The 23,520-nt window shown below is 50.6% G+C and overlaps 1 protein-coding gene across 5 annotated transcripts in view; it reads left to right on the forward strand.

Annotated features, from left to right (window-relative positions):
- The first annotated feature begins 3,999 nt into the window (after window positions 1–3,999).
- The window catches only part of DTX2 (deltex E3 ubiquitin ligase 2), a 60,058-nt gene continuing 40,537 nt past the window's right edge, over window positions 4,000–23,520 (forward strand). For 3 of the 5 annotated variants that reach the window (XM_044993527.1, XM_044993524.1, XM_044993528.1), the window contains exons 1-4: window positions 4,001–4,092; window positions 5,104–5,166; window positions 14,154–14,543; window positions 19,428–20,022. In XM_044993527.1, coding sequence (XP_044849462.1) covers window positions 14,237–14,543; window positions 19,428–20,022 — 902 coding nt within the window. In that variant the 5' untranslated portion in view covers window positions 4,001–4,092; window positions 5,104–5,166; window positions 14,154–14,236. Of the gene's footprint in view, window positions 4,093–5,103; window positions 5,167–12,595; window positions 12,728–14,153; window positions 14,544–19,427; window positions 20,023–23,520 lie in introns of those variants that run through there. The other 2 variants (XM_044993522.1, XM_044993523.1) reach the window with 2 other exon arrangements.

The raw sequence follows: 23,520 nt of genomic DNA on the forward strand, positions 1-23,520 counted from the left end.
GTTCGTAGTTGATGATAATGTCTCCTATCAGAGAACTCTCACCAATATTTAACATGCTGTCGACAGTTTAAAAAGATACTCTTAAATACCAGTCACTTCACATCAGCAAGTGGCTACAGTAATACATTTAGGACCAGCAGCCAGGAAAATGTTCATACTACGGACACAGTGGATGGATATGTTGTCCGTACGAAATCCACTTTGACATGAAGAGAAGCAGTCCTCCTTCATGGACCAAAACCAGCTTTGACTGCATCACAGAACTTCTCTGTTGGTCTGACTCAGGCCTGGTCTACACTAGGAAATTAGGTTGGTAAACGCCATCGCTCAGGAGTGTGAAAAATCCGTACCCTTCAGTGACGCAGTTAATCTGACCTAACCCCCGCTGTAGACAGCTCTAGGTCGATATCACCTCTCGGAGCTGGAGTGCCTACACCAACGGTAGTGTCTTCACCTAAGCACTACAGAGGTACCGCTGTAGCATGTTAAGTGTAGACAAGCCCTCAAGGTCTTCAAATAACCCAGCCAATGCACCTTTAGTCTGATCTTTCCTAGCCCTGCACCCAGATCTGCTAACACCTCTCCATCTCCATCTGTAACATCACCCACAGGGCCGGCTCCAGGCACCAGCAAAGGAAGCAGGTGCTTGGGGCGACCAACGGAAAGGGGCAGCACGTCCAGCTCTGTGGCGGCAATTCGGCGGCGGGTCCCTCAGTCCTCTCGGAGGGAAGGACCTGCTGCCAAATTGCCGCCGAAGAATGACGCGGCAGCGGTAGAGCTGCCACTGAAGTGCCGCCGATTGCGGCTTTTCCCCCCCCGCTGCTTGGGGCGGCAAAAACGCTGGAGCCAGCCCTGATCACATGGGGCTTTTTAGTCCAGAACCCCCTTACCTAGCTCTGCCAATGCACCTCAGTGCTGATGCTTTTATTCCAGTCACACCCAACTGTCCTAGACACACAGCTCAACCAATGCACCTCAGTTTTGACCGAGAGCCTCCTTATTATTCCGGCTTTGCCCCATGCAGCCTCTTGAAGCCTGCACAATAATGCCGTAATATGAATCTGAACCTGTAACCCTGTGCGGTGTTTATACACCCCCTCCGACCCCCCACTGCCCACACCTGGAATACTGTGTGCAGTTCTGGTCGCCCCATCTCCACAAAGACGTATTAGAATTGGAAAAGATACAGAGGAGGGCAACAGAAATGATTAGGGGCATGGAACAACTTCTGTATGAGGAGAGATTAATAAGACGGGAACTGTTCAGCTTAGAAAAGAGACGGCTAAGGGGGAAGATATGATAATGGTCTATACAATCATGAATGACGTGGAGAAAGTTAAGAGGGAAGCGTTATTTATTCCTTTACATAACACAAGAACCAAAGGTCACCCACTGAAATTAATAAGCCGGGGGTTTAGAACAAACATAAGGAAGTGTTTCTTCACACAACACACAGTCAACCTGTGGAACTCATTGCCAGGGGATGCTGTGAAGACCAAAAGTAAAACTGCGTTCAAAAAAAGAATTAGTTAATTTCATGGACATGACCATCAGTAGCTATTAGCCAAGATGGTCAGCTGCCCCATGCTCTAGGTGTCCCTAAACCTCTGACTGCCAGAAGCTGGGACTGGATGACAGGGCATGGGTCACCTGAAAATTGCCCTGTTCTGTTCATTCCCTCTGTTGCATCTGGCACTGGCCAACCTCAGAGACAGGATACTGGGCTAGATGGACCATTGGTCGGACCCAGTATGGCCATTTTTATGTTCTTTATCTTGCAAACTTTTCCAAATGTTTTGTAAACTTGCAGACACGTGTGCACGCTTGGTGAATCTGTAAAACATTTAAAACCTCCTCCCCTGTTCCTGAGATCAGAATCTGACCCTCACTAATTCCAAAGAAAAGCGAAACCAAAGCAGTTCAAAAGCATAGACGAGCGCTAGAGCTATAAATCAATTGCTAAGCAACCGCACTGGTATCTCTCCGGTCACATGCAAGAAGAAGATTTCGACAAAAGGCATCATAATAAAAAACTACCAAAGACTCAGAAGGAGGAAAGAGCAAAGTCATGTTGTCCACTGCTCCCCGCCCTACCCCTGCAGGACTGTTCCCTGCAAAATACTTTATTTAGTCTGAATTTTGCAGGGGAGAAAACTGAGACACTCCACCCCTCTGCTTTTCCAATTTTTCCTTTGCAGACACAAATCTTTTTCTCTCTTTGCCGCTGTTGTCTTCAAGGCAGGGAACAGAAAGATTCTTTAATCCTCCAGGTGATTCTCTTCCTTTGTGCCGCTTCCCTAATCCTGCCTTTATCACCCGCAGGCAAAAATGTAACGATTAGTGTTCATCAGATATTGGCATTGGAGGTGCCCCTGGTTCTCATTCAGTCCTGTTAAGCCTGTTTGATGTCAGAGGGCTAAAGAGCTAAACAGTGCAGACAATTTAACAGGGATTGGGGATTAATCTGCATAAGTAAATCTTCTGTAAAACACCAAGTGACCGACGACCGATTACAATTTTTTTTTAAACTAGATTTTCTGTGCGGGAAGCCCCAGATCATAAAACACCCATCTTTAATCCCATTTTCCAGACTCACTAGCTGTCTCTGTAACAGGTTGTTTCTGTTAGGCCTTGATAAGTCAATAGAATCTGATAACATTTTGGGTAGCAGCTTTTATCCAACCTCTCTCTGAAAATGCTTTAGGATAGATGTCATTTCCCTCCCCTTGTGCCAGTAAGAGGTGCAGACAAGGAAAGAGAAGAGATTCAAAGAAGATTTGAAACGAGCTGGGGAAATCCAGGGAGGCTATTCCAGGAGGCAGGAGATGCAGAGGAGGCAGCTGTTGCACTAAGAGAGAAAAGGATATGAGAAGGAGCAGAGCTGTGATAATTGAGCAGAAGGGAAATGGAATGGCATAAAGGTGCCTGGAAGTGGACAGAAATTGCCCCTGTGCAGTATAGACACGGCATTAGGGTTCTGCTCCCAATCCCTAGGGCAGGGACCGGACCAGAGGTTTAACCCAAAGCACTGCACTGTGACTATCTCTGCTTCCCAGATAAGGAGCCATGGGAAGAGAGGTAAGTTAGAGCAGCTGGGAGGCTCCGAGTCTCGCAATATTTGTGGCGTTTCTTAAAGCCCCAGCAGCCAGAGTCATGTGATTATGTGAGAATCTCAGCTGTCATTTAAATCAAAAGTGAGTCGCTAGCCTTCCTGGGTGCAGAGAAAAGCTTGAAAACAGGACCAGCGTGTGACCCGAAGGCAAAGAAATAAACCCAAGTCTCATGATTTTTAAGCCAATCTTATGATTTGGAGGGTGGGGGGTTGGTTTATGGCTTTGGAGCAGCCGGGGTCAGCGACACTGGGCACCTGCCTGTCCCAAGCACAGGAAGGGGTGTCTGAGAACTGGGTCCCGCTTATGCAAGGCGGCAGCCGGGACAGAGTGTGCGGGGCCTGGCCGTGTGCGCTCGCCTGAGAGGGCCTTTGAACCGCCTCCCACTTGGGCAGGGATGGGTCTGTCAGCCAACTCCCTGCACACGTGGAGTCCAAGGAGGATCAGGCCAATGAATTTGGGGGGGGGGACAGCATGTGTGTGGGTGTGGGGGGGTTTCAAAGGCCTAGAAGGTGCCAATTGGGCTGGGGGAGCCTCAGTAAGGCCCCAAAGAAACTATAGGGGGAGGTTGGGTGTTGCACCTTAAGGCCCCAAAGCTGGGGAAGTGGGGGGACCCCCAACAAAATCCCCCAAAGTGGGGGTGGGCTGGAGTGGGGGAGCCCTCATAAAACCCCCCAAAACTGTGGCAGTGGGGGGCTGGGAGAGCCCCAGTAAAGCCCCGCAAGCTGCGGCGGGACTGGACTGGGGGATCACGCCCCCCCCCGAGCAGGTGGCTGCTGCTGCTGCTGCGCCTGGGGCAGGGCGAGCTAGAGGCGGAACGTGGGCGAAGGCCGATGGCCGCCCCGGACTACAAGTCCCAGGGTGCCCCGCGCGGAGCGCGCATGCGCGCTGGGCCCGCTGTCTCGGCTGCGAAGGAAGGCGCTGCCCCCAGTAGCTCTCGCTGCTCCTGCCCAGCGCCGGCCGGAGCGGAGCCGGAGTGACGGTGAGGGGCGCCCCGGGCCGGGCCTCTGAACGGCGCGGGGCGGGAGGGGGGTGCCTGGGGGTCTGGCACCCGGGGGGTGGGGTAGGTAGGAGGGCAGGGGAGTGACAGGGGGTCCGACCCCTGGGGGGGGTAGGTAGGAGGGCAGGGGGGTGACGGGGGGGGTAGGTAGGAGGGCAGGGGGGTGATTGATGCGGGGGGGTCTAACCCCTGGGAGGTAGGTAGGAGGGCAGGGGAGTGACAGAGGAGTCTGACCCTGGGGGGGGGGTAGGTAGGAGGGCAGGGGGGTGATGGGGGGTAGGTAGGAGGGCAGGGGGGTGATGGGGGGTAGGTAGGAGGGCAGGAAGGTGATTGATGCGGGGGGGTCTGACCCCTGGAAGGGAGGTAGGAGGGCAGGGGGGTGACAGGGGGTCTGACCCCGGGGGGGGGTAGGTAGGAGGGCAGGGGGGTGATGGGGGGTAGGTAGGAGGGCAGGGAGGTGATTGATGCGGGGGGGTCTGACCCCTGGGAGATAGGAGGGCAGGGGGGTGACAGGGGGGACCGACCCCAGGGGGGTAGGTAGGAGGGCAGGGGGGTAACGGGGGGGTAGGTAGGAGGGCAGGAAGGTGATTGATGCGGGGGGGTCTGACCCCTGGAAGGGAGGTAGGAGGGCAGGGGGGTGACAGGGGGTCTGACCCCAGGGGGGGGTAGGTAGGAGGGCAGGGGGGTGATGGGGGGTAGGTAGGAGGGCAGGAAGGTGATTGATGCGGGGGGGTCTGACCCCTGGAAGGGAGGTAGGAGGGCAGGGGAGTGACAGAGGAGTCTGACCCTGGGGGGGAAGGTAGGAGGGCAGGGGGGTGACGGAGGAGTCTGACCCCTGGGGGGTAGGTAGGAGGGTAGGGGTCAGATCTGGTGTGAGGTCTGGTCCTTGGGGGTATCTCTGGGAGGGCAGGGAGACGATGAGTGGAGTAACTTGGGGTTCCCTTGGTGATTTGGATGGAGGTAACTGATCCCTTCCTTTCTTCCTTTCTCTAGTGAGAAGTGCGTCTCTGCGACTCAGGGGATCTGTCTGCGCCTAGCGCTTGAACCGCTCCTCAGGTTTGGTCACGTCTCATTACTCTGGGTGGGCACTTCACTTACAGCCTCTGTGTGTTCTGGAGATCTTCCTCCCACTCCCGTCACCCCATCTGCTCGGCTCTGAGGGGGCTTGTCCAGCTCCAGGGGCATGGAGCCCTGGTGTACCCCTCTCTATCCCCCTCTTCCACCCGCAGCCTCCTCCAGCGTGGCACACCCAGCTTTGCAAACAATCTGTCAGTGTTATTCCCCCTTGCAGTGTGTGCATGTCCAGTTCAGCATCACTGCTTTCATTTTCGATATCGACTGTCTCCACTCAGATAGGACCCTGGTCTCTGGCAGGTGCTTTTAGCAGATAACTATACCCCGAGAGTGTAAAGTGACACCAATTAAAGCTAGTCACTTTTAAAAGAATGAGTAATAGTTTCAGATCTCACACCTGCCCAAGTCCTCCTGCCAATGTGTGTGGGTTTAAAATCACATGTTCCTATTTTTTAAAATGTTTCTCCCTCCCTCGCCCACTGCTGTGTGCAAAACCCCCGCAGACAACAGGGGAAACTGACTGTGCACAAGGTGCTGTCAATGTGAAAGCTGTAAAAATAGAGAGAGGCTTTGTCCTGATTACCGCGTCCCTATAGCTGTACCTGTGCAAACCCCATGGATGGGCAGAGCTGTCCAATGTGAGCTGGTGCAGTGCATCATTGCTTGGAGCTGGGGTAAGCCGCACTGATGAATGGAGCTGAGGCTGTCGTCTCATCCTTCCACTATTGTAACTAAATCAGTTCATCGCCATCGCAAGCTAACTCACAATCAACTCCTCATAAGCGGATGTCCACATTTAGCTTGCAAGGGGTTTGTGCCGACTTAACTAAATCTGTTTAGAAACCCATTTAGTTCAGTCAGAGCAGTTTGGGTGTGTAGCCCGACCTTTGCTTGTTCCTTGGAAAGCACTTTCATACAGATGCCAGGGTTTTCAACTGATGGTGACCCTTTAAGATAGCAATTTATTTTCATTCTCAAAAGTTATGAAATGTCTGGGTCCTAAAGATTTTTTTTTTTAGTCTTGCATCTTTTAAAGCAGTTTGCTTAGATACTTAAAGGGAAGTTCTGTGGGAGCTGCCTTTTATGGAAATGAGAGGGGTTAGATTAATTTTGATTTGGGGTTAACTTTTCAAGTGCCAAAGGCCCATTTTCATAGATTCTAGGACTGGAAGGGACCTCGAGAGATCATTGAGTCCAGTCCCCTGCCCTCACTTAGTTTCAGTGAGAAATAGGGCACTCAGAGTACTTCTACACAGCAAGCAGGATCACGTGGCAGCTCTGAAGACCCCACTCCCTAAGCTTCAGGTATCAAACATCTACACAACTAGACCCGGGCTCTGAGACTCGCTGCTGCGGGATCCTGCTTGCTGCGTAGACGTGCCCCAAATGCCCAGGTGACTTTTGAAAATGGGACTTAGGCTTGTACGTCACATGGGTACTTTTGAAAATGTTACTCTTGTCTTAACTGTAGGACTTTTCTTCCTCGGGGTCTGATCCTGCACATGCTACCAGTAGCCCCCCGGGGACACCGGGCCTGGTACTGTTTACTGGATGAGGCCCTTGGGTCCTGCATTTGGACCCACAAGGGTCCAGTTGTAGGTTCTGGACTTTAGACTGTCACTTGTTCCTGGCAATATCTGTGGTATTACATGGCCACCCATTGCTGTAGTAACTGAGGATGGTGCGGTGTTCACTGTGTGTATCCTCACAACAGCCTGTGCTATACCCATGTTACCGCTGAGAACCAGAACCAGAGGGGTCTCTCCCAGAGTCATACGTGAAGTCTGTGGCAGAGAAGAGAATTCAGATCTCCAGATTCCTAGGGTAGGATTGCTTCACGTCTCCAGATTCCTAGGGTAGTACAGTAACCACTAGCCCACTCTTCCTCACTAACAGTGCTATTTATATATGGCTCTACCATATAAATAGTCATTTCTGAGTTTGATTCTTTAAAAGGACACTGACCACTTCTTAATAATATTTCCAATCAGAATTCTGGCCCATGTTACGAAGAGCACTTGGTTTCCTAAAACTGAACTAGTGTTGAAAATGTAATTTTCTTTTTGCTTCATGCTGATTGTTTATTGTGATTCTCTCAGCCTGGACAAATAAATATTTGTTGAGATAATATAAACCAAAAAATGGAAACTTCAGTTTCACTTTCAGGCTCTCAGTGGAAAACCCCACCCCCAAAAGCAACTGTTTCTTGTTTTGCATTTGAACAGCATCCTAAAATATCTGTATAAAACCCTTTTCCACTGGAATGAAAAGAAACGAATGGCTGCATGTCTCTTGGGTTTGGTGTAAACATGTTTATACAGAATCTGAAGTGTTGGCCAGCTTTGAGTTGACATTGTTTCTTGAGTGCAAACCTTCCTGATGGAGGGTCTGATCCTGGGAGGTGCTGAGTGCTTTCAGCTCCCCTTGGCTTCAGTAGTAGTTGAGAGAATTTAGTCTTTTGCAGGCTGGTCTCTGGACGGGTATGATCTGAGGGGAGCGCTCTGTATTAAGTACGTCTACACTGAGCTAGTGGCGTGATTCCCCTGCTCATGTATACACACTGAAACCCATGAGTCTGTACTCTGCTGTGGCTCCGCTGCTGCTGTCCACGCTACCGTGACAAGCTGCAGACCCGCTCCCGGTCTTACACTTCCACCAGCAGGTAGGGACACGTGCAGCTGCAGTAACACACAGCCTGTCCTGCCACTGCATGAACCAACCATAGAGAGGCTACAGCCAAAATAACCACCAGCTTCTCAGCTTAGGACCCCAGAGCTGTACCGTCCTGCCCTGGTCAAAACCCCGACCAGTATGAATTTATTATCCAGTTCGCCTCCACTTCAATGTGGAGAGGAAATGCCCCTGCCCCTTGAGCTAAGATTCCCAAGCACTTCCTTCAAACTCACTGGTTTAGATGAAAACATAAAATAAGTTTATTAATTACAGAAAGATAGATTTCCCGTGATTATAAGGGCCAGCAAACAGATCCCAGCAGATCCCCTAGTAAATAAACAAAAACACAAACTAAGCCTAAGATACTAGAAAGGTAGGATATGAACTAGCGCATTCTCACCCGGGCTGATGATACAAGCAGGCTTGCTGATTCTTAAGGGACAAGTTGCACTTGCTTTGCGTCTTGGGATTCCCTCCCCCATTCCAAGTCCTTTTCTTTAGGAGCTTCTCTTAAGTGTTCAGTTGGGGGGGAGTGAAGAACAGCCAGTGAGGTCACTCTCTGCCTTTATATAGCTTTAGCATATGGCAGGAACCCTTTGTCTCAGACTCGGTTTGTGGAAAAACACTGGTATCCGAGCTGGAGTCTGGTCGCAGGTCCTGGCATACCTTGCTGAGTAATAGCAGCCATTACTTCCCAGGTGTGACTACACGTGAAATACAGGTCCATGGTCAATATTCGTAACTTCAGATACAAAAATGATACATGCACACAAATAACATCATCGTATTCCGCAAAATCATAACGTTTCCAATGACACTTGTACAAAATGCATCATAATTATGCCGTCGTCATATAATAATATCACTATGAAGAATATGGCGTGCAATGTCACAGTGGGCACATGAGCATGGGACTCGCAGTATGTGTAGCCTTAGTGTCTCCTGAGCTTGGTCGAGGCCTCTTCTGTAAATACTAACGATTCGTGATGATCGTGAAAAGGCTCTGGAGCTGGAAAGTCATTCCGATGACCTTGAGTCAGGGTGCAGTCTTAATTTTTTAATTGTAGTGAAAGCGCAATCATTGCGTAGTGTGAAGAACCAGCGTACAGTTCAGTTCTCTCTTACGTCAGGCTGTCTGATTTCCTTCCCCACGGTCGCTAATAATACTTTCTCTAGTATTCAGGTGGATCTGTATTTCTACCTCGAAAACCCCCTTTGATATTACAGCCTGAGATTAGCTCTGAAAGGAACCTTGTGGGTAGCGAATTATCGGCAGATGATTGTAAATGCCCAGTGGTATTTAGGCAAGTGGATATGAGCGATGCGATGTTCATCTCTTCCGATGCATCCACACTTGTGGCATGCCATATCTCGTTAAAGCCCCCTTGTGTCTCCCTGAGCTTTGGATTGGCATGTGCCATGGTGGAAGACAGTGTTATCCGATGTGATTTAAAGGACCCAGTGGCTCACCTGCCAATGGGAGTTGAGCTTCAAACTCCTTTTAAAAGCATGTTGGAATCCAGGTGCCAGAGCAAAGAGGGCAGCCTCCTATTCTGATCCCTTCATCGTAATGGGTACTGGAGCCTGTTACCTGCAGTCCCTGGCATAGTTCCACTCCTGGGTCTGGAGAGGAGGTATTCTCTCGATGGGTATGTCAATACTATAATCACAAGTGTGACAGCAGCTTGAATGGACATACCCAAGCTAGCTCTAATCTAGACAGCTGTGGTAATGGAGCAGTGAAGTCACGACAATGCGTGATTCAGCTTGGCCAGCCCTGCAAGTTATTACCCAGTAGTCCAGGTGGGCCTGTACTGCCCATGATTTCACTGCTCCAGGATGCGAGCTCAACCTGTGATTGCAATACAGACATGCCCTATATTTGGGGGAAATGAAATGTCACCTCTGAGTTACCAGCGGAGACGTAAGCGAAACCCGCTGGCTCTCTGGGCTCAATTTTACCTGGCAAGTGGGCAAAAAAATCATCCCAGAGCCACCGTGGAGAGCATGCAAATGAACGCACCACACACAGCTCAGATTTCCTATACAGGGTTGCGCCTGAAATAGGTTTACCCACCGCTGGGGGTACCTGTTTCACTCCGTATCTCATTTCATTTTCCTCCCTCAGAGGGATTTTCCTTCTTTAATATGATTTTTCAAATGAAGGGATTTCAGAATTTTTAGTGAGCAGGTTTTAGTTTAGTTTCTTTTGGCTGCTTCCTCTCACGGTGAGCGTCGCTGATGGCCAAGAGAAATGCAGACACAAGTGCTACCCTAGAATTGACCAAAACATTTCTATCTTGCTTTTTGTCCTCTTTGCTCAGGGTCTCTCACCCTCGTTCTGGCTAATCATTCTACTGGTTCTGTTTGCCTGTTGTGCTAGGTACTGGACAGAAACAATAAGGAGCTTATAGTCTAAACAGACAAAGGGTGGGAGGGGAAACAGAGGCACAGAGTGGTAATGAGTCGATCAGGGTCACACTAGAGGTCAGTGGCAGAACTGGGAATAGAACCCAGGTCTGCTGATTCCTAGGCAAGAGCTATGGTCATTTCTCGCCCATGAATCCCAGGTCAAGTTGGGGGGACAGGCCATAGCATTCCCTGAACCCCCAAGTCCGGGTTGGATATCTTTCTGCAAGATCTACTGTAGCCCACAGAGAAGTTAAGGGTTTGATGCAAAAATCACTGGGTGAGAGTCCCTGGCCTGTGTTATGCAGGAGGTCAGACCAGGTGATCAGAATTTTGGCCTTAAACTCTATGAATAAAACGGATATGATCCTAGTAAATTTCACCTGGCTGCTCCAGGTGGGATCAGGCTGGGCTGGATTTAGCCTATAGTGCCGAGGAACAGTGCAAGTACCTGAGATTTCTCTACAGCTGTGGAGACTCCTGTTTCTTTCCAGGTATCTCCCCCGGCACCCGCAGAGAGCTCCGAACAATGGCTGATGATCATGGTAGTGCCTCTGTTGCTCCTGTAAATTCACAGCAGAACGAAACTAAAATTGATTTGCTGTGGGGCTTGGGAGGCAGGGCCGTTAGTTTGATCTTCCCTTTGGGGTGTCCAAATTGCGGGGGGGTATGGGCTTCCTGCAGTCCTGTAACAAACGCGCCCTCCTGATGCTGAGTCGTCAGCCCGTTGGAGACCCCTCGCCTAGACACCTAGGAATCTTTTAATTCAAATACAATCTATTGACCGTGAGGAGATGTAGTCGCTTGTTTGCAGACCTCGCGTTTCCTAAGCGTGGTGTTAGTGATCCTTGCAAATCTTTCCTGGGCATTGTCCTGTTCGAATAACATGCCGAAAAGCCCTGTGCTTTAAAAGAATCCCACTCTGTCAGCACTTGTAAACTGCCTACATCCACAGCATGGATCTAGGGCTCCCTGGCCTTCTCTTTTCCACTTGTGAGGCAGGCTACATTGTCACTGAGTCTTTATTATCACTGATGAGTTCAATCCAGACATTTTAAAGGGACATTGTCAGCTGGATTGTAGAGCCAAAGTTCAGATTTTTATGTATTTTTAAAAGGCTTTTACACAACTGAATAGTTGTTGGATTTGTTTGTTTTTTTTCTCCAGCTTGTGTTTTAAATTTCAGTGGAAACCGACTTTGGCTTCAACGTTGCCTGGCAGTGCTGTGAACCCAGCTCTGCTGCTCTCTGCTAGGGCTTGAGAAGCAGGAAGTGACTGTGAAGGAGAAAAATTGAAACTTACCAAACTTCTTTTGTTGTCAGAGTCCCCAGTCCTGCAGTCAAATCCAGGTGGGTGGATCCTTACTTGAGGCTCCTCCCCAGGGGCAGAGATCCACCCATGCGGGTCTGATTGCTGGATGAGAGCCCAAGTTAATAGTCTAGCTAAATGGTGAAAAATAAACTAGACCCTTACGATCTAAAGTGCTGTTAATAACAGGGGAGAATGTATTTTTTAAAACTAAAAGCAAAGTTGTTGTGCTGTGAGATTTAGCACCGACATGTAGCTACTACATCTGGCCTGCAGATCTCTGAAGAGCTGGACCACTGAATTTAGTAGCTGACACAATAGGCCAGCGGGGTCGTGGGAGATCTGTGGTAGATATGTTCATACAAAACCACAGCCCGTATTCTTCACTGTTCCATGACTCTACTGGTCAGTGACGGAAATGCAGTGGATGTTAGATATATGAGAGATCAGCAGCCAGACTGAGAAGTTCATAAAGTCCTTATCACAATTTACCTCCAACTGTTTCCATCTTACACGCAATAACGGTAGATATGCAAGGGGTGAGGATCACAGTTCAGGGCGTGCGTGACCTTAACTTTGGATTTCCAGACTTCGTAAAATGTGTGTGTCACTGGTTGGGGGTGGGGAGATGGGTTGAGTGTTTTATTTAATGAAAACAGAAAGGAAAGTACAGATTTCCCTTAGGAATCCCCTACCCCGATACCCTTCAGTAACTAATAGAAACATACAGCCTTAACGTCAAGTTGCCAAAGTGCTTTGCCCAAGACATGGAACTTGCGTTTATTTCATAATCCTTGCACACAGCTGTAGGCTAGAATTCCATTTAGGTGCATAAACTGGGAAGCCCACATCCCGTTAGATTCAGTTTTCTGATCCAGTATCACTTACCTACTAGGAAGTGAATTTTCGTTTACACGGAACTCACTTGCAGCCAATCAGGATGCCCTGATTTGCATATTTAGTGCTGATTGGCAGCTGCTGCTCCTCCGGATAGCTAAGCATTGTTGACCTCCTCAGAGGTCAACAGTAGACAGTTTGTTAGGTGACTCTTTTCAGCCAATCGTGACCCAGGATTTCATTGTACAGTCGGTAAGGAGGATGTCTACCCCCACCTCGGTTTTGAGGCCGTAGTGCTTTGGGGGAAAGCTACCACGTAAGTGAAAGGGTTAATAGATCTATTTCTGCCGTGACCTCTTTTTTTCCCTTCTGCTGCTGCTACATTTTCAAAGGAGCACAAATCAATTGTGTGACCCCCTCCAAAGCAGAGCCTCCCCCGATGGCCTGCTTTGCTGATGGGTATCCAGGCCACCGTATATTTGGAAAGGCAGGAGGCCTTCATGTACGGGGGTCCCTTTCCCAGTGGGGCGCAGAGTACCCCCTGCTTGCATACACTGGGCACCAGAGGAGATGGAAGACTCTGCAGCAGAGCCCTGAACTGAGATGATCCAAGCAATGCTGAGTAGCAGTGTGTGAAATCCAATGTAAAAATAACACACGAGGCAGGTGTTGAGATTTTGCACCTGGGGTTTGTTGAAGTGACTTTTAATTCCAAGCTGTAAAATAACCACCCCTGGGACATTGGGGGTGCTAAGTGATAGCAGCAAATGTCTCAAGATTCTTTTTTTTTTTTTTTAATCAAATGATCTGAGGGGGGGGTCTTATTTGCCGCCGGCGGCTCCTATGCCCGGGGGCGTTGGGTAGAACTGCACGGGAATGACTCATTAGCTGTCGTTTTCTTTAAAATGCATCGCTCTCCTCTTGTGAATGCAGCCATCTGGGTGTCTCTGCTTTATTCCATATGGATGAGTTGGAAATAACAAACCACAGCGCCCACCTCCCAAAGGGCCTCGCAGAGCTGCGTATGCCAGTGGAGGCTACCTGCATCTCACCGGACGCGTGCCTCTGATTGTGATGGAAGAAACCTTCCAGCCGACGGATGGCTGCTCTGTTGGTTAAATGGTGCCCTGCTCTTGAGCTTTTCAGGACCCAGGTCATTTTAGAAGGCTGTTAGCTTACAGTGTGACACACAGATTGACCCTTTGACTGCGGCATGGGGAGGAGGGCAGTGATTGGTTTTTGGTTGTGTGTTGGATCGGGGCCTCTAGATCTATTGCAATACCCGTAACGAATAACACTGGAAATCCTGGGTTCCTGTTGCACCACATGTTGGCCTGCTTGTCAGTGCTGACATAATGTGCCTGGGGTCTAACCCTGAGAGTCTTTGCCCCCAAAAGCTTACACTGTCGGTTTGATTGTAAACCCCTCAACGTTGGCAGCAGGATTCAGGCCTGGGTAGGACCCCAAACTACATTTAACCCCCTGGTTTTGAAATTGATTCGCTTCTGAGTTACCACTGCCCCTTGGATTGTTCAGCGATTTCACCTCCCAGTTGTCTTCCATGGAGAAACACCTGCATTTCCTCCCCCCCGGGTTCATAGACTTTGCCACCTACCTGCAGGATTGCCTGCTCTTGGCTCAGGGCTGTCATTCTTAGCTCTAACAACGAGGAGTCCTGGTGGCACCTTAGAGGCCAACACATTTATTTATTAGCGCTGTATGTCTTGTCTCTCTCTTTGCAGGCCTGACATACGCCCTTGGAGAGGATGGTTTGAGGGTAGGTGAACAACGCGCTCTGACTCGGCTCGCTTTCAGACCTTGGAAAATGGCAGCAGCGCTGGGTGCCGGAAGCGGTTCTGCTGGGCCACCTGGGCTCCCCAATTCCGTGCCAGGGCATACCGCCCTGCCTGCAGTAGCTGTTTGGGAATGGCAGGACGAGTTCGGCAGGTGGAGGCCATACAGAGGGGGCGTGTGCAGCTTTATCGAACAGGCGCTCCAAGCCCCTGCGCAGAAGGGGAGACGATCGGGAGCCGGGCTGGCCAGCAGCAGTATCCCGTTGGGGCAGGCGGATGCCACGCTCGCCCCTTATGTCATCGACATACCAAGCCTGATGCAGTTCCGACAGGACACAGGTAAGAAACCTCTTTCCCGGCTGTATTCAGATCACTGTGCACTTAAAGCTTCACTGGGATCACTCGTGCTGAAAATTGCACATGTGCTTAAATGCTTTGCAAGGTTGGGGTCTTAGAACCATATGCCTCCCCCCCCAGCCCCTCCCCGGTGCACATCCCTTCAGAGGAGTTGCATAAAAAGGCCTTTTTGTGATTAAAACACTTGTGTTTGATTCCCTTGTCCCACCGCTCCCCGGCTGCAGCCCCAGCTGCTCTGGCTTGGCCTAGCACCCTGTGAACGCTGCTGAGCTCATGCCTGCAATCCCCACAGAATGACATAGGATTTTCACATTGATTTTCCTTTCCCACTGGTTTTTCCCTTCCCTCCAGGGAGGAGGGAGGTTGGCTTTTGAGGGCAAGGTGCAGGATTAGTTGCCAGGAAACCTGGGTTCTGTTCCCGCCTTTGCTTCTGACTCACTGCACAACCCAAGGAGGTCACTCAAGCCAACCGTTTAGTGGCTATTACATCTGGATGATCACCTTTAGCACCTAGGGGCTGACTCCCCTTCCCCCCCCCTCCCCGGAAGTAGTGAGCACCTACAGCTTCAATGGGGTTTTTGTGTGCTCATCACCTCTGGAAAATCAGACCTGGGTGTCTCAAAGTGGACAGCCGACATTAGTGGTCACTTCTGAAAGCACAAGCCTATCTGTGCCTCAGTTTACCCATCTGTAAAATGGAGCGAACACCTGCCTCCCGTGATGTGGCAAGGCTTGGTTCGCTCTGAGGGCCTTAGAGAAGGGCAGAAATGTTCAGATTTCTTGAATCCAGTAATCAGCCGTGTTCACGGAGCGTGAGGGGTGATCGGATGATTCCTAAATGGCAGGCCTGTAAGCAAGGACGGCCATGGCCTTCTTGATCATGTCCCCGGCCCATATTCCTACTTTCTTGCTCTAATGTTAGGGTGAGTAGCACGCAGCTGGGCTGGGCACCGCTCTGGGAGGTACCTGGGGCTTTGACACCTGGCTAGGAAGGTGTCCCGGGTGAGAGACGTCATCAGCAAGATGAGTGTGTTTGGGAGTGTCTGTCGCTGGCTTAGCACCAGTGGCTTTGAATATTCTTTAGGCACCCAGCAGCCTTGTTTGGGTGGGGCACATAATTCTCTGAAAACTGCTGTGGAGCTCACCAAGCAGGCACCAGGACTGCCTCTTTCCATCCTGCTCAGTGACCAGAACCCAGGAGTCCTAACTCTCAGGCCTTGCTCTCCGCCATAGCCAATGATCCCCTCTCTCTAGGCCCTCCATTTACTCTTGGAAATTGGTCCTTTTCTGACAAGGTGATTGAATCGGTAAAAGCGATGGGCTTTGTCCCAGCTAGGTGGTGAGTTCAAATGGTCTCAACACTGGATCTGGTTCTTGGTGTAGGTGGAATCTTGTGAGCAGCTGGGCTGGAGGACCACCCAGGGAGCACCATTCTGTCCTAATGGCCAAACTGTGACTAGAATATCCTCCCCCAGGAGAGGGGCAATCTCTCTGAAAGCAGCTACTGATGCTCTAGTATCTTGCTTCTCTTAGTCCCTTTCACTGGAAAAGATTCCACCGCGCTTCACAAATTATATTCATGCAGGCAGGGACTGCTGAAATGCAGCCAGCTCTGGGGTGGAGGGAAGGTAGCAGCTAGGGTGGCGGAGTGAACGTTTTGGCAAAGGACCCTGGGGTCAAACCTCTACTCATATGAAACTATAATGGAACCTTTAATGTCGGGGCTGCTGGCTCTGTTTTGAGGATCTTATCTGAAAGTCCCCTCCCCGTGAGCGCATGGGGCTCAGTAAATTGATCTTGAAGGGACGCTGGACCCAGATGGCCTGGCTGGGATTTGGATCCGTTGCTGCAGGGACCGCAGACACGTTGCCACCTGTTCGGTTTGCGTTTCAGTGTGATCCTTTAAAACTCTCTTGTCCCCACTCCCTCCCCTTCTGGTGATGCAGTTATATTCAAAGCTCCCCCGTTTGAGCAAGGCTCCCTGCCTTTCGACATGAACGTTTTGTAAACGATCAGCCAGCTGACCTTTGTAATGTGCTGGAGATAAAATAAACTCCGCAGGAAACGTTCCTATGAAAATCTTTAAACAGAGCGAAAAAGAGGCCACTGCATTCTCCCTGCTGCTATTAGACAGACAAGTAGGCTCTTCAAAGGAAGCGAGGAAGAATAACAGGAAGCCAGTGTTAACAGGTCTAACATCCCCATAGAAAGGGAGCGACAGCTGCAGAGGCGGATCTCAGGCGCTGGATTAGAAGCCAGCCTCAGCTGCTGGTCTGCGCAGCGTAGCTAGAAGTAAATATCAGGCGGGTTCAGGAACTGTCCTAAAGCTACCACTGTCTGTGTGGCCAAGATAAGAACAGCCAATGCCCTGCCCACAGGGTATCCCAGGGCGGTACCGCCTCACACTGTATGTCGTCCCAAAAGCCACCTCTTCCCACAGCTGGGGGTGGTGGGTGCTGCGGTTCCGTGCTCTGAAAGCCCTGGTGCTGCTTTTATCCTGTGGTCTGTCCATGGTACAGACTCTCTGGGCGGCTGCTTTAGCTGTCAGGGGTGAGGTTTGCTCTACCTCTCTTAAATTTTTGCCTTTGCGCCACCTCGAGGTTGCGATCTCATCCCCATTCCTCTCCCCCCCCCGCATTCCTTCACCTGTGTGTCTCGCTGCGGATCCAGGTGTGCTGTGAGATCACGCCCCCTCCTTCGCTTCATTTTCAGGGAACAGCAAGCTGGGAGCAGTTCCTGGAACTTGCTTGGGGGCACGGACTCTGATTTCCCATCCCAGAGCCGGCTCCTCAGCTGGTGGACCTCAGCCTGTCTCCTGATGTCAGCGTTACACTGAGAATCTGACCCACTAGGGTTTCCTGATGTTTGAGCTACAAAGGCTGGATCTAAGGGTAGCCCTGGGGAAGTTACTAGAGCTCCTTTGCTTTCAGTCGCTCTTAAGTAGCGTTGGTCACGTGTTTTCTTTTGTCATGGGTCAGTATTCTGTTGCTACAGCAGAGTAAACCGAGAGCAGTCAGTGCCCTTGTACGGAGCAGTCTCTTGCTGAGCTAACCTCTAAAGCAGTGATCTGTAACTTTCTGAGCCCCCAGAGCCACGTAGCCAATTTCTGTAATATGCTGGAGGACCACAAAACAGCCGTCATATGAGATACTGAGGTCGTATTAATTGGTGATAGTGCTTTAAAGTAATCATGAAACTCTTTTTTTCATGTGGACACATGTAATGGTATGTGAGGGGCAGCGTTGTCCAGTGGTTGAGTGAGGACTCCTGAGTTCTAGTCCTGTCATTGACTCACTGGATGGCCTTGGGCAAATCACTTTGACACCGTGCCTTAGTTTCCCCGTCATAAAATGGGTGCCTCACAGGGTCACGAGGCTTAATGTTTGCAAAGCATCTGGGCATTCGTGGATGACAGGTTCTCGTAAATCAGGGAAGTCCCCACCCCGCTCTCCCTGCAGCGCTCGTGATAGATTATGCTCCATAATCTCTTTCTTTATTTTTAACTTATGTAACAGAACCCTGAGGCAGGACTGCACTTACAGACATAAGCCTTTGTTTGAGCCATCTGCTCCTAGGGATGTTCCTTGACCTGCCTGTCCCTTCCCTCTGGCTCTTTTACCTTGAAGGAATTCTCAGCCTGTTAGGTGTTGGAGCTAATGAGACCCTCCTGATCTGGTTGCCATAGTGAGTCACTAGAACAGCTCTGCACCTCTATAAAAGGTCTTGTAGTCACACACCTGAAAGTCAGATCCCTACAGCCCAACACTGGTCACAATGCTGTACCCAAAGAGCGCAAAATATGATTAACCAAACACATTATCCTGGAATCCAAACCAAACCCGCAGAGCAATGTAGGAAGAGGCTGAATCCAGGGGAGTTCCCATGAGACTAAAATGTTCAAATGCATCTAAGTGACTTAGGCTCCTGATTCCTGTTTTCCCAAGTGACATAGGCACTTAGGAGGCATTGAAAGTCATTGGGACTGAGGCTCCGATGTGCCTGGGTGACTTAGGCTTGTGAGCCACTTGGGTGCTTTTGAACGTTTTCCCCTGGGTGCTTCTCCTGCACAAGCGCTGGAGCTGCTGAAAAGCCTTCCTCTGTGAACGTGAAGGTTTGCTCGTGCCTCCCTGGTCCTTCCCCTTATGTGTTCATCCCCAAAGACACCAGCACCGTGGGGGAGCGGAGTTCTGGGGGCCCCTCTGATGCTGCCGGTGCCTGCGCTGGTTCAGTCCCTGCTGGGGGAAGACATTTTTGCTGACTTTTAATTTCCTCTTTTATTGGTTGGTTTCTTGAGCAGGTTTTAATAAAAATAACCAGGGGAAATGTGCTTCTCAGATCACTTTGCTGCTGGGAAGCAGAGCCTTTGAGATGTGAGCAGGCTTGAGCTCCCGCTGCTGGTCTAGAATAACCCTTGAACCAGCGACTCTGCCGTGGTTTTGTTCCCCTTCCCTCTGTAAGAACAGCTGCTCTCTCTGGACTTTTCAAACTGCTTTCCCAGGTTTGCCTCGGACTGTCGCACACACGTGTGTATGTGTGGGTGCAGTACCTGGCAAAGTGGCCATTTCAAAGCATCTCCCAGGATTGTTCAAGCTCCAAAAGACCCACATCTACTAAGCAACCAGACCTGGGTGGTTGGCCCTTGGGTGGTGACTTCAGCAAAGTTCCACTGTCCCTTTTGCGTGTGATTTCCTACAGTGCCCTACGTACGTGGATGCCGAATTCCCATGGAAAGTCAAAGGGAGTTGGGTGCTTGACTCCCATAAGCACTTTTAAAGCACCCTAGGGTGCCACTTCTCCATAGATACTGCGTAGCCATGTTTTTGTGTGGTCTTGACTGACGTCCAGCGTCTGTTTCTCTTGAACCAGGAACCATGCGATCCGTCCGCAGACACCTCTTCGCTCAAGACTCCGCGGCCGGGCAGGGCATCGTGTGGGAGTGGCAGAATGACGAAGGCGGGTGGTCTCCGTATGAGATGAAGGTCTGTGTGTTCCTGGAGCAAGCCTTCACGCATGGCCTTCGGCACGTAGACCTGAGCTCCTTGGGCTACAACTACGACATTGATTTTGTATCGCTGGTCCAGACCAACAAGAGCTCCAGGTTCCGACGAGGTATTCAGAGGCGCATGGACACCCCGTATCCGGTGACCACGGCCACGGGGCCCCTTCACACGGCAGTGGCTTGTTCTTGTCAACAGTGCTTGTTGAATAGCGGAACTGGCCCCATCACCACGCGCTATCGGCACTCCATGATAAACCTCCCCAGTTCGTCGGCTGTACCGCAGGTTTCCAGTCGGACAGCTGCACTAAGCTCTTCTGGGCTCGGCTTTGTGCCCTATAACAAACCAACCTTGTCTGGAGCAAGGTCAGCGCCGAGACTCAATACACAGAGTGCATGGGCGCTGCCTCAGCCCGGGGGAGCCGGAGGCCCAAGCCCAGGACTGTCGGCGTCTAACGGAGTCAGGTACAGAAACCGAGTGCGTTTAGGGCCTTTGAGAGCATAGTCTGACCTGCTAGAATTTGCCATGTAGCAGGCATTTGAGTCCAGACCCACATAACAGTGGTTGGATATGACAAAGGAAAGAAACAAATGTAGTTTTGCCCTGTCTGGCTGCTTTGTGATGGATAAAGGTGGCCTGGAAGGAAGCTATTGCGTTCTTCCCCGCTTGTTTTTTCACATTAGGAATCGAGGCCAGGTCTTCTCTAGAAGTCTCTATGGGCTCCTGGAGAACTTGGTAGGATTCTGATGTGGCACATTCCAGGAAGGGGGAGGTGGTCAATGGAAGGGACAGGGTTTTATTCAGGCAGTTTAAAACTGAGTTAACACAGAAGCCCCCCCAAAAACAGCCAGCTGTAAAAGAGTCGCGTTCAGAACCCCGTCCCGTCAACGACGGGCCGAGAGTGCTCACGGCGTGCGTCTGAGACCGCCAGTAAGTCAGCCAGGAAAGTCCCTCCTTGATGGCTCTAAGTTTTAGTTTTTATGAAACTAAAAAATCTGGGAAAGTCTTTTATCAGGACAAAGAATTAAAAAAAAAAAAAACGGAAAAAGCATAAATCCAGTGTTGTTTTTCTTGTGCTGCTCACCTTTGAAGGCACTAAGCCAAGTTCATCTCTGGCGTATCTGAAGTCAGTGGAGTGATGCCACTGACGAATTTGACCCATTATATTTGACAGAGCCTCCAGCTTTATAAGGTTAAATGCTGAGGTCTGACTGGATAATCAGAGCCGCGGTTTGTTCTCCATGTGCTCTGATGCCGTGAGTAAGGCTAAGATCTTGTCACGGAGGTCGCGGAATCCATAACTTCGAGACCTCGGTGACGTTTTCCGCTTCAACCCCGGGGCAGCGTGGCTGGAGGTGTCAGCTGGCAGGGGTCCAGCAGCTCTCGGCTGCCGGGAAGCAAGGGATCGCACAGCTCCCAGCCGCTGTGGGTAGCGGGGAGCTCTTGAAGCTCCGAACCAATGCAGGCAGCAGGGAGCCCTCCCTGCAGCTCCCAGCCACCACCAGTGGCGGGGGAGGGGGCTTGCACCAGGGGCCCCCCCACAGCTCCCAGCTTGCAGTGGCAGCAGGGGGACCCAGAAGCCCCCGCGGCCGTTGGTACTGGACCCTCCTCACTTCCCGTTTTGTCATAGTTATTTCTAATAAAAGTCAGGACCAGGTCACGAGGATTTTTGGTCATTGCCCATGACCTGTCTATGGCTTCTACTGAAGAATAATCATGACAAAACCTTAGCCTTAGCCATGAGCAGCGTCTTCCTGACGTGGCAGGACTGAAAGCACAGCAGAAATGTCAGTTTTTGAAAACACAGTCGGAGGCTTGTCTCGTGAGGACTGGCTGCTTGGGGCTTTCTGTTTTCTCCGCTTTCTGGTGGGGGCTTCTGGACGGCTTCCGAATGTTCTCAAAGGAGTAGCCGAGGTGGAGCAGAAGTGCTGCACTTGGTCCCATGCTCTATCCAGGGATTTGGTCTCGCTTGATTCTGCGTCACTACAGTCCTCCCCGGTGTAGAATTCTGTTCATGCTACCGCCACTACACGGCTGGCTGTTCCCTGACCCGGGTGAGACAGGTTTCCATCTTGTGGTGTAAGTGGGCTCTTAGCTGTGTCTCCTGAACTGGGCTACAGCACGGCAAAGGGAACCGGAGCGGGGTGGGGGCATGTTTGGTTCCTGCCTACGCTACAAGGTAAGTGTTTCAATGAGCGTCGTGGCTGTGTTGGGGAGGGGGCGACTGTGTTGTGACTGGGTGCAGAGGTGGGTGCAGGAGTTTTTCTCGATCATTTCATTGTTCTGCCTTTAACAGCTGCCCAGGGTGACCAGATGTCCCGATTTTTATAGGGACCGTCCCGATATTTGGGGCTTTTTCTTACATAGGCTCCTATTACTCCCCACCCCCCGTCCCGATTTTTCACACTTGCTGTCTGCTCACCCTAGAGCTGCCCCACTTCTGTGTCATGGTGTTACATTTCTTGGAGTGGTTCGTGCCCCCGTTCCCAGGAAAGCAATGAAGCTGAACGTGCCCTCTCCTGTTTATCTGTTCAGAGAGGGAGGAGACTCCCGTGTGTACCTGACCTGATGAGGCTCTGTAAACTGCCAAGCCAATGTGCACCTCTCAGCCCTGTCCTCCTGCTTGCTTCCTCTCTGGGTTTTGGTGCGACACGGCTCTTTTGTGACACATCCCATTTTTGCTCCCTCCCAGCAGCAGAAGTGTCAGCCTGACTCAGTTTCCCAAGTGGAACAAGCTGATGTCCTCCTTTCTTCAGAAACATTCCAGCCTGCATAGGATTCCTTCCCTTTACAAATAGCAGCAGCAAGAGGTGGATTGTTAGTTGTAAAGCACCTTCCGTTCCAAGTGTTTTGCAAACAGAGAAGAGCTAAGACCGCAAACCCCTCCCACCCAGGAGGTAGATCTGTGTTCCATTTTACAGATGGGGAAACCGAGGCACAGATGGGCCTTCCCCAGGGTCACACAGCGGGTCAGCCACAAGAGTCAGGAATACACTCTTCTAGGGGTTTATCAATACTTGAAGGGGGGCAGGGAGGAGCCTGCAGTAGCGAGACTCAACTCAGAGCCCGAGTTACCTATTGGGCTAAAAATAACAGGGTAGACGTTGGACCCCGGGCTCTGAAACCCAGTGAGCAGGGTGGGTCTCCGAGCCCAGGCTCCAGTCCAAGCCTGAATATCTACAATGCTATTTTTAGCCCTGCAAGCCCTAGTCAGTGGATCCAGGCTCTGAGACTGTACCACCAGTTGTGTGTGTGGTTTTGGGGCTGGTGTGGTTTTTTTGCAGTGTAGACAAGCCCTGAGACTCGCTGGCTGGAGGCATATTTTTCCAGTGCAGAGGTACTCCAGTTCTCCTGACCCCTGTTGCTCTTGTATGTCGCTTATGTGCCGCTTTTATGATACTTCAGATCCTTCACCCATCAACAAATAACATCTCCCGTCCTCTCTCAAACTACAGAACAAATAAGGGAGCGTTGAAAGCGGGAATGATTCCCTAATTCGCTACACAAAGCTATTCCTGATGGACAATCAAATTGAGTTGAAAGGAAAACTCCAGTGTAATGTGGTCACTGCATCCAAACTGCAGAGCTCTGTTGATCACTAAATAATGTTTCTTTAAACTCTCCGAGGTGCAATTAACACTCCTAGAGGAAGCTGCTGTCTCAGCAGCCTTGTTGTGGTGCAAGATCAGATTGAGAGAATTCCTGTCCCATTGGAAAGCATTCGGAAGTCAGGGGGCTCATTTCCCAGCTGTTATGATCTTGGAATCGTTCTGGTTTCTCTGCACTTTCTAAAGAGCTGAATTTTCTCAGTCCTATTGTGCATCATTTGGCCAGGCCTCATGCGGAGAAGTGCAGTGTGGTATCATGTGCACTTCCCCCAGTAGCGGAGAGGACAGCTGAATAGAGATCCCAAAATAACGTCAGGCAGTGATTTCTGAAAACTGTTTCAGAAATTAAGCTGC

Source organism: Mauremys mutica, chromosome 19 (assembly GCF_020497125.1).
Source record: "Mauremys mutica isolate MM-2020 ecotype Southern chromosome 19, ASM2049712v1, whole genome shotgun sequence".
NCBI classification, from domain to species: domain Eukaryota; kingdom Metazoa; phylum Chordata; order Testudines; family Geoemydidae; genus Mauremys; species Mauremys mutica.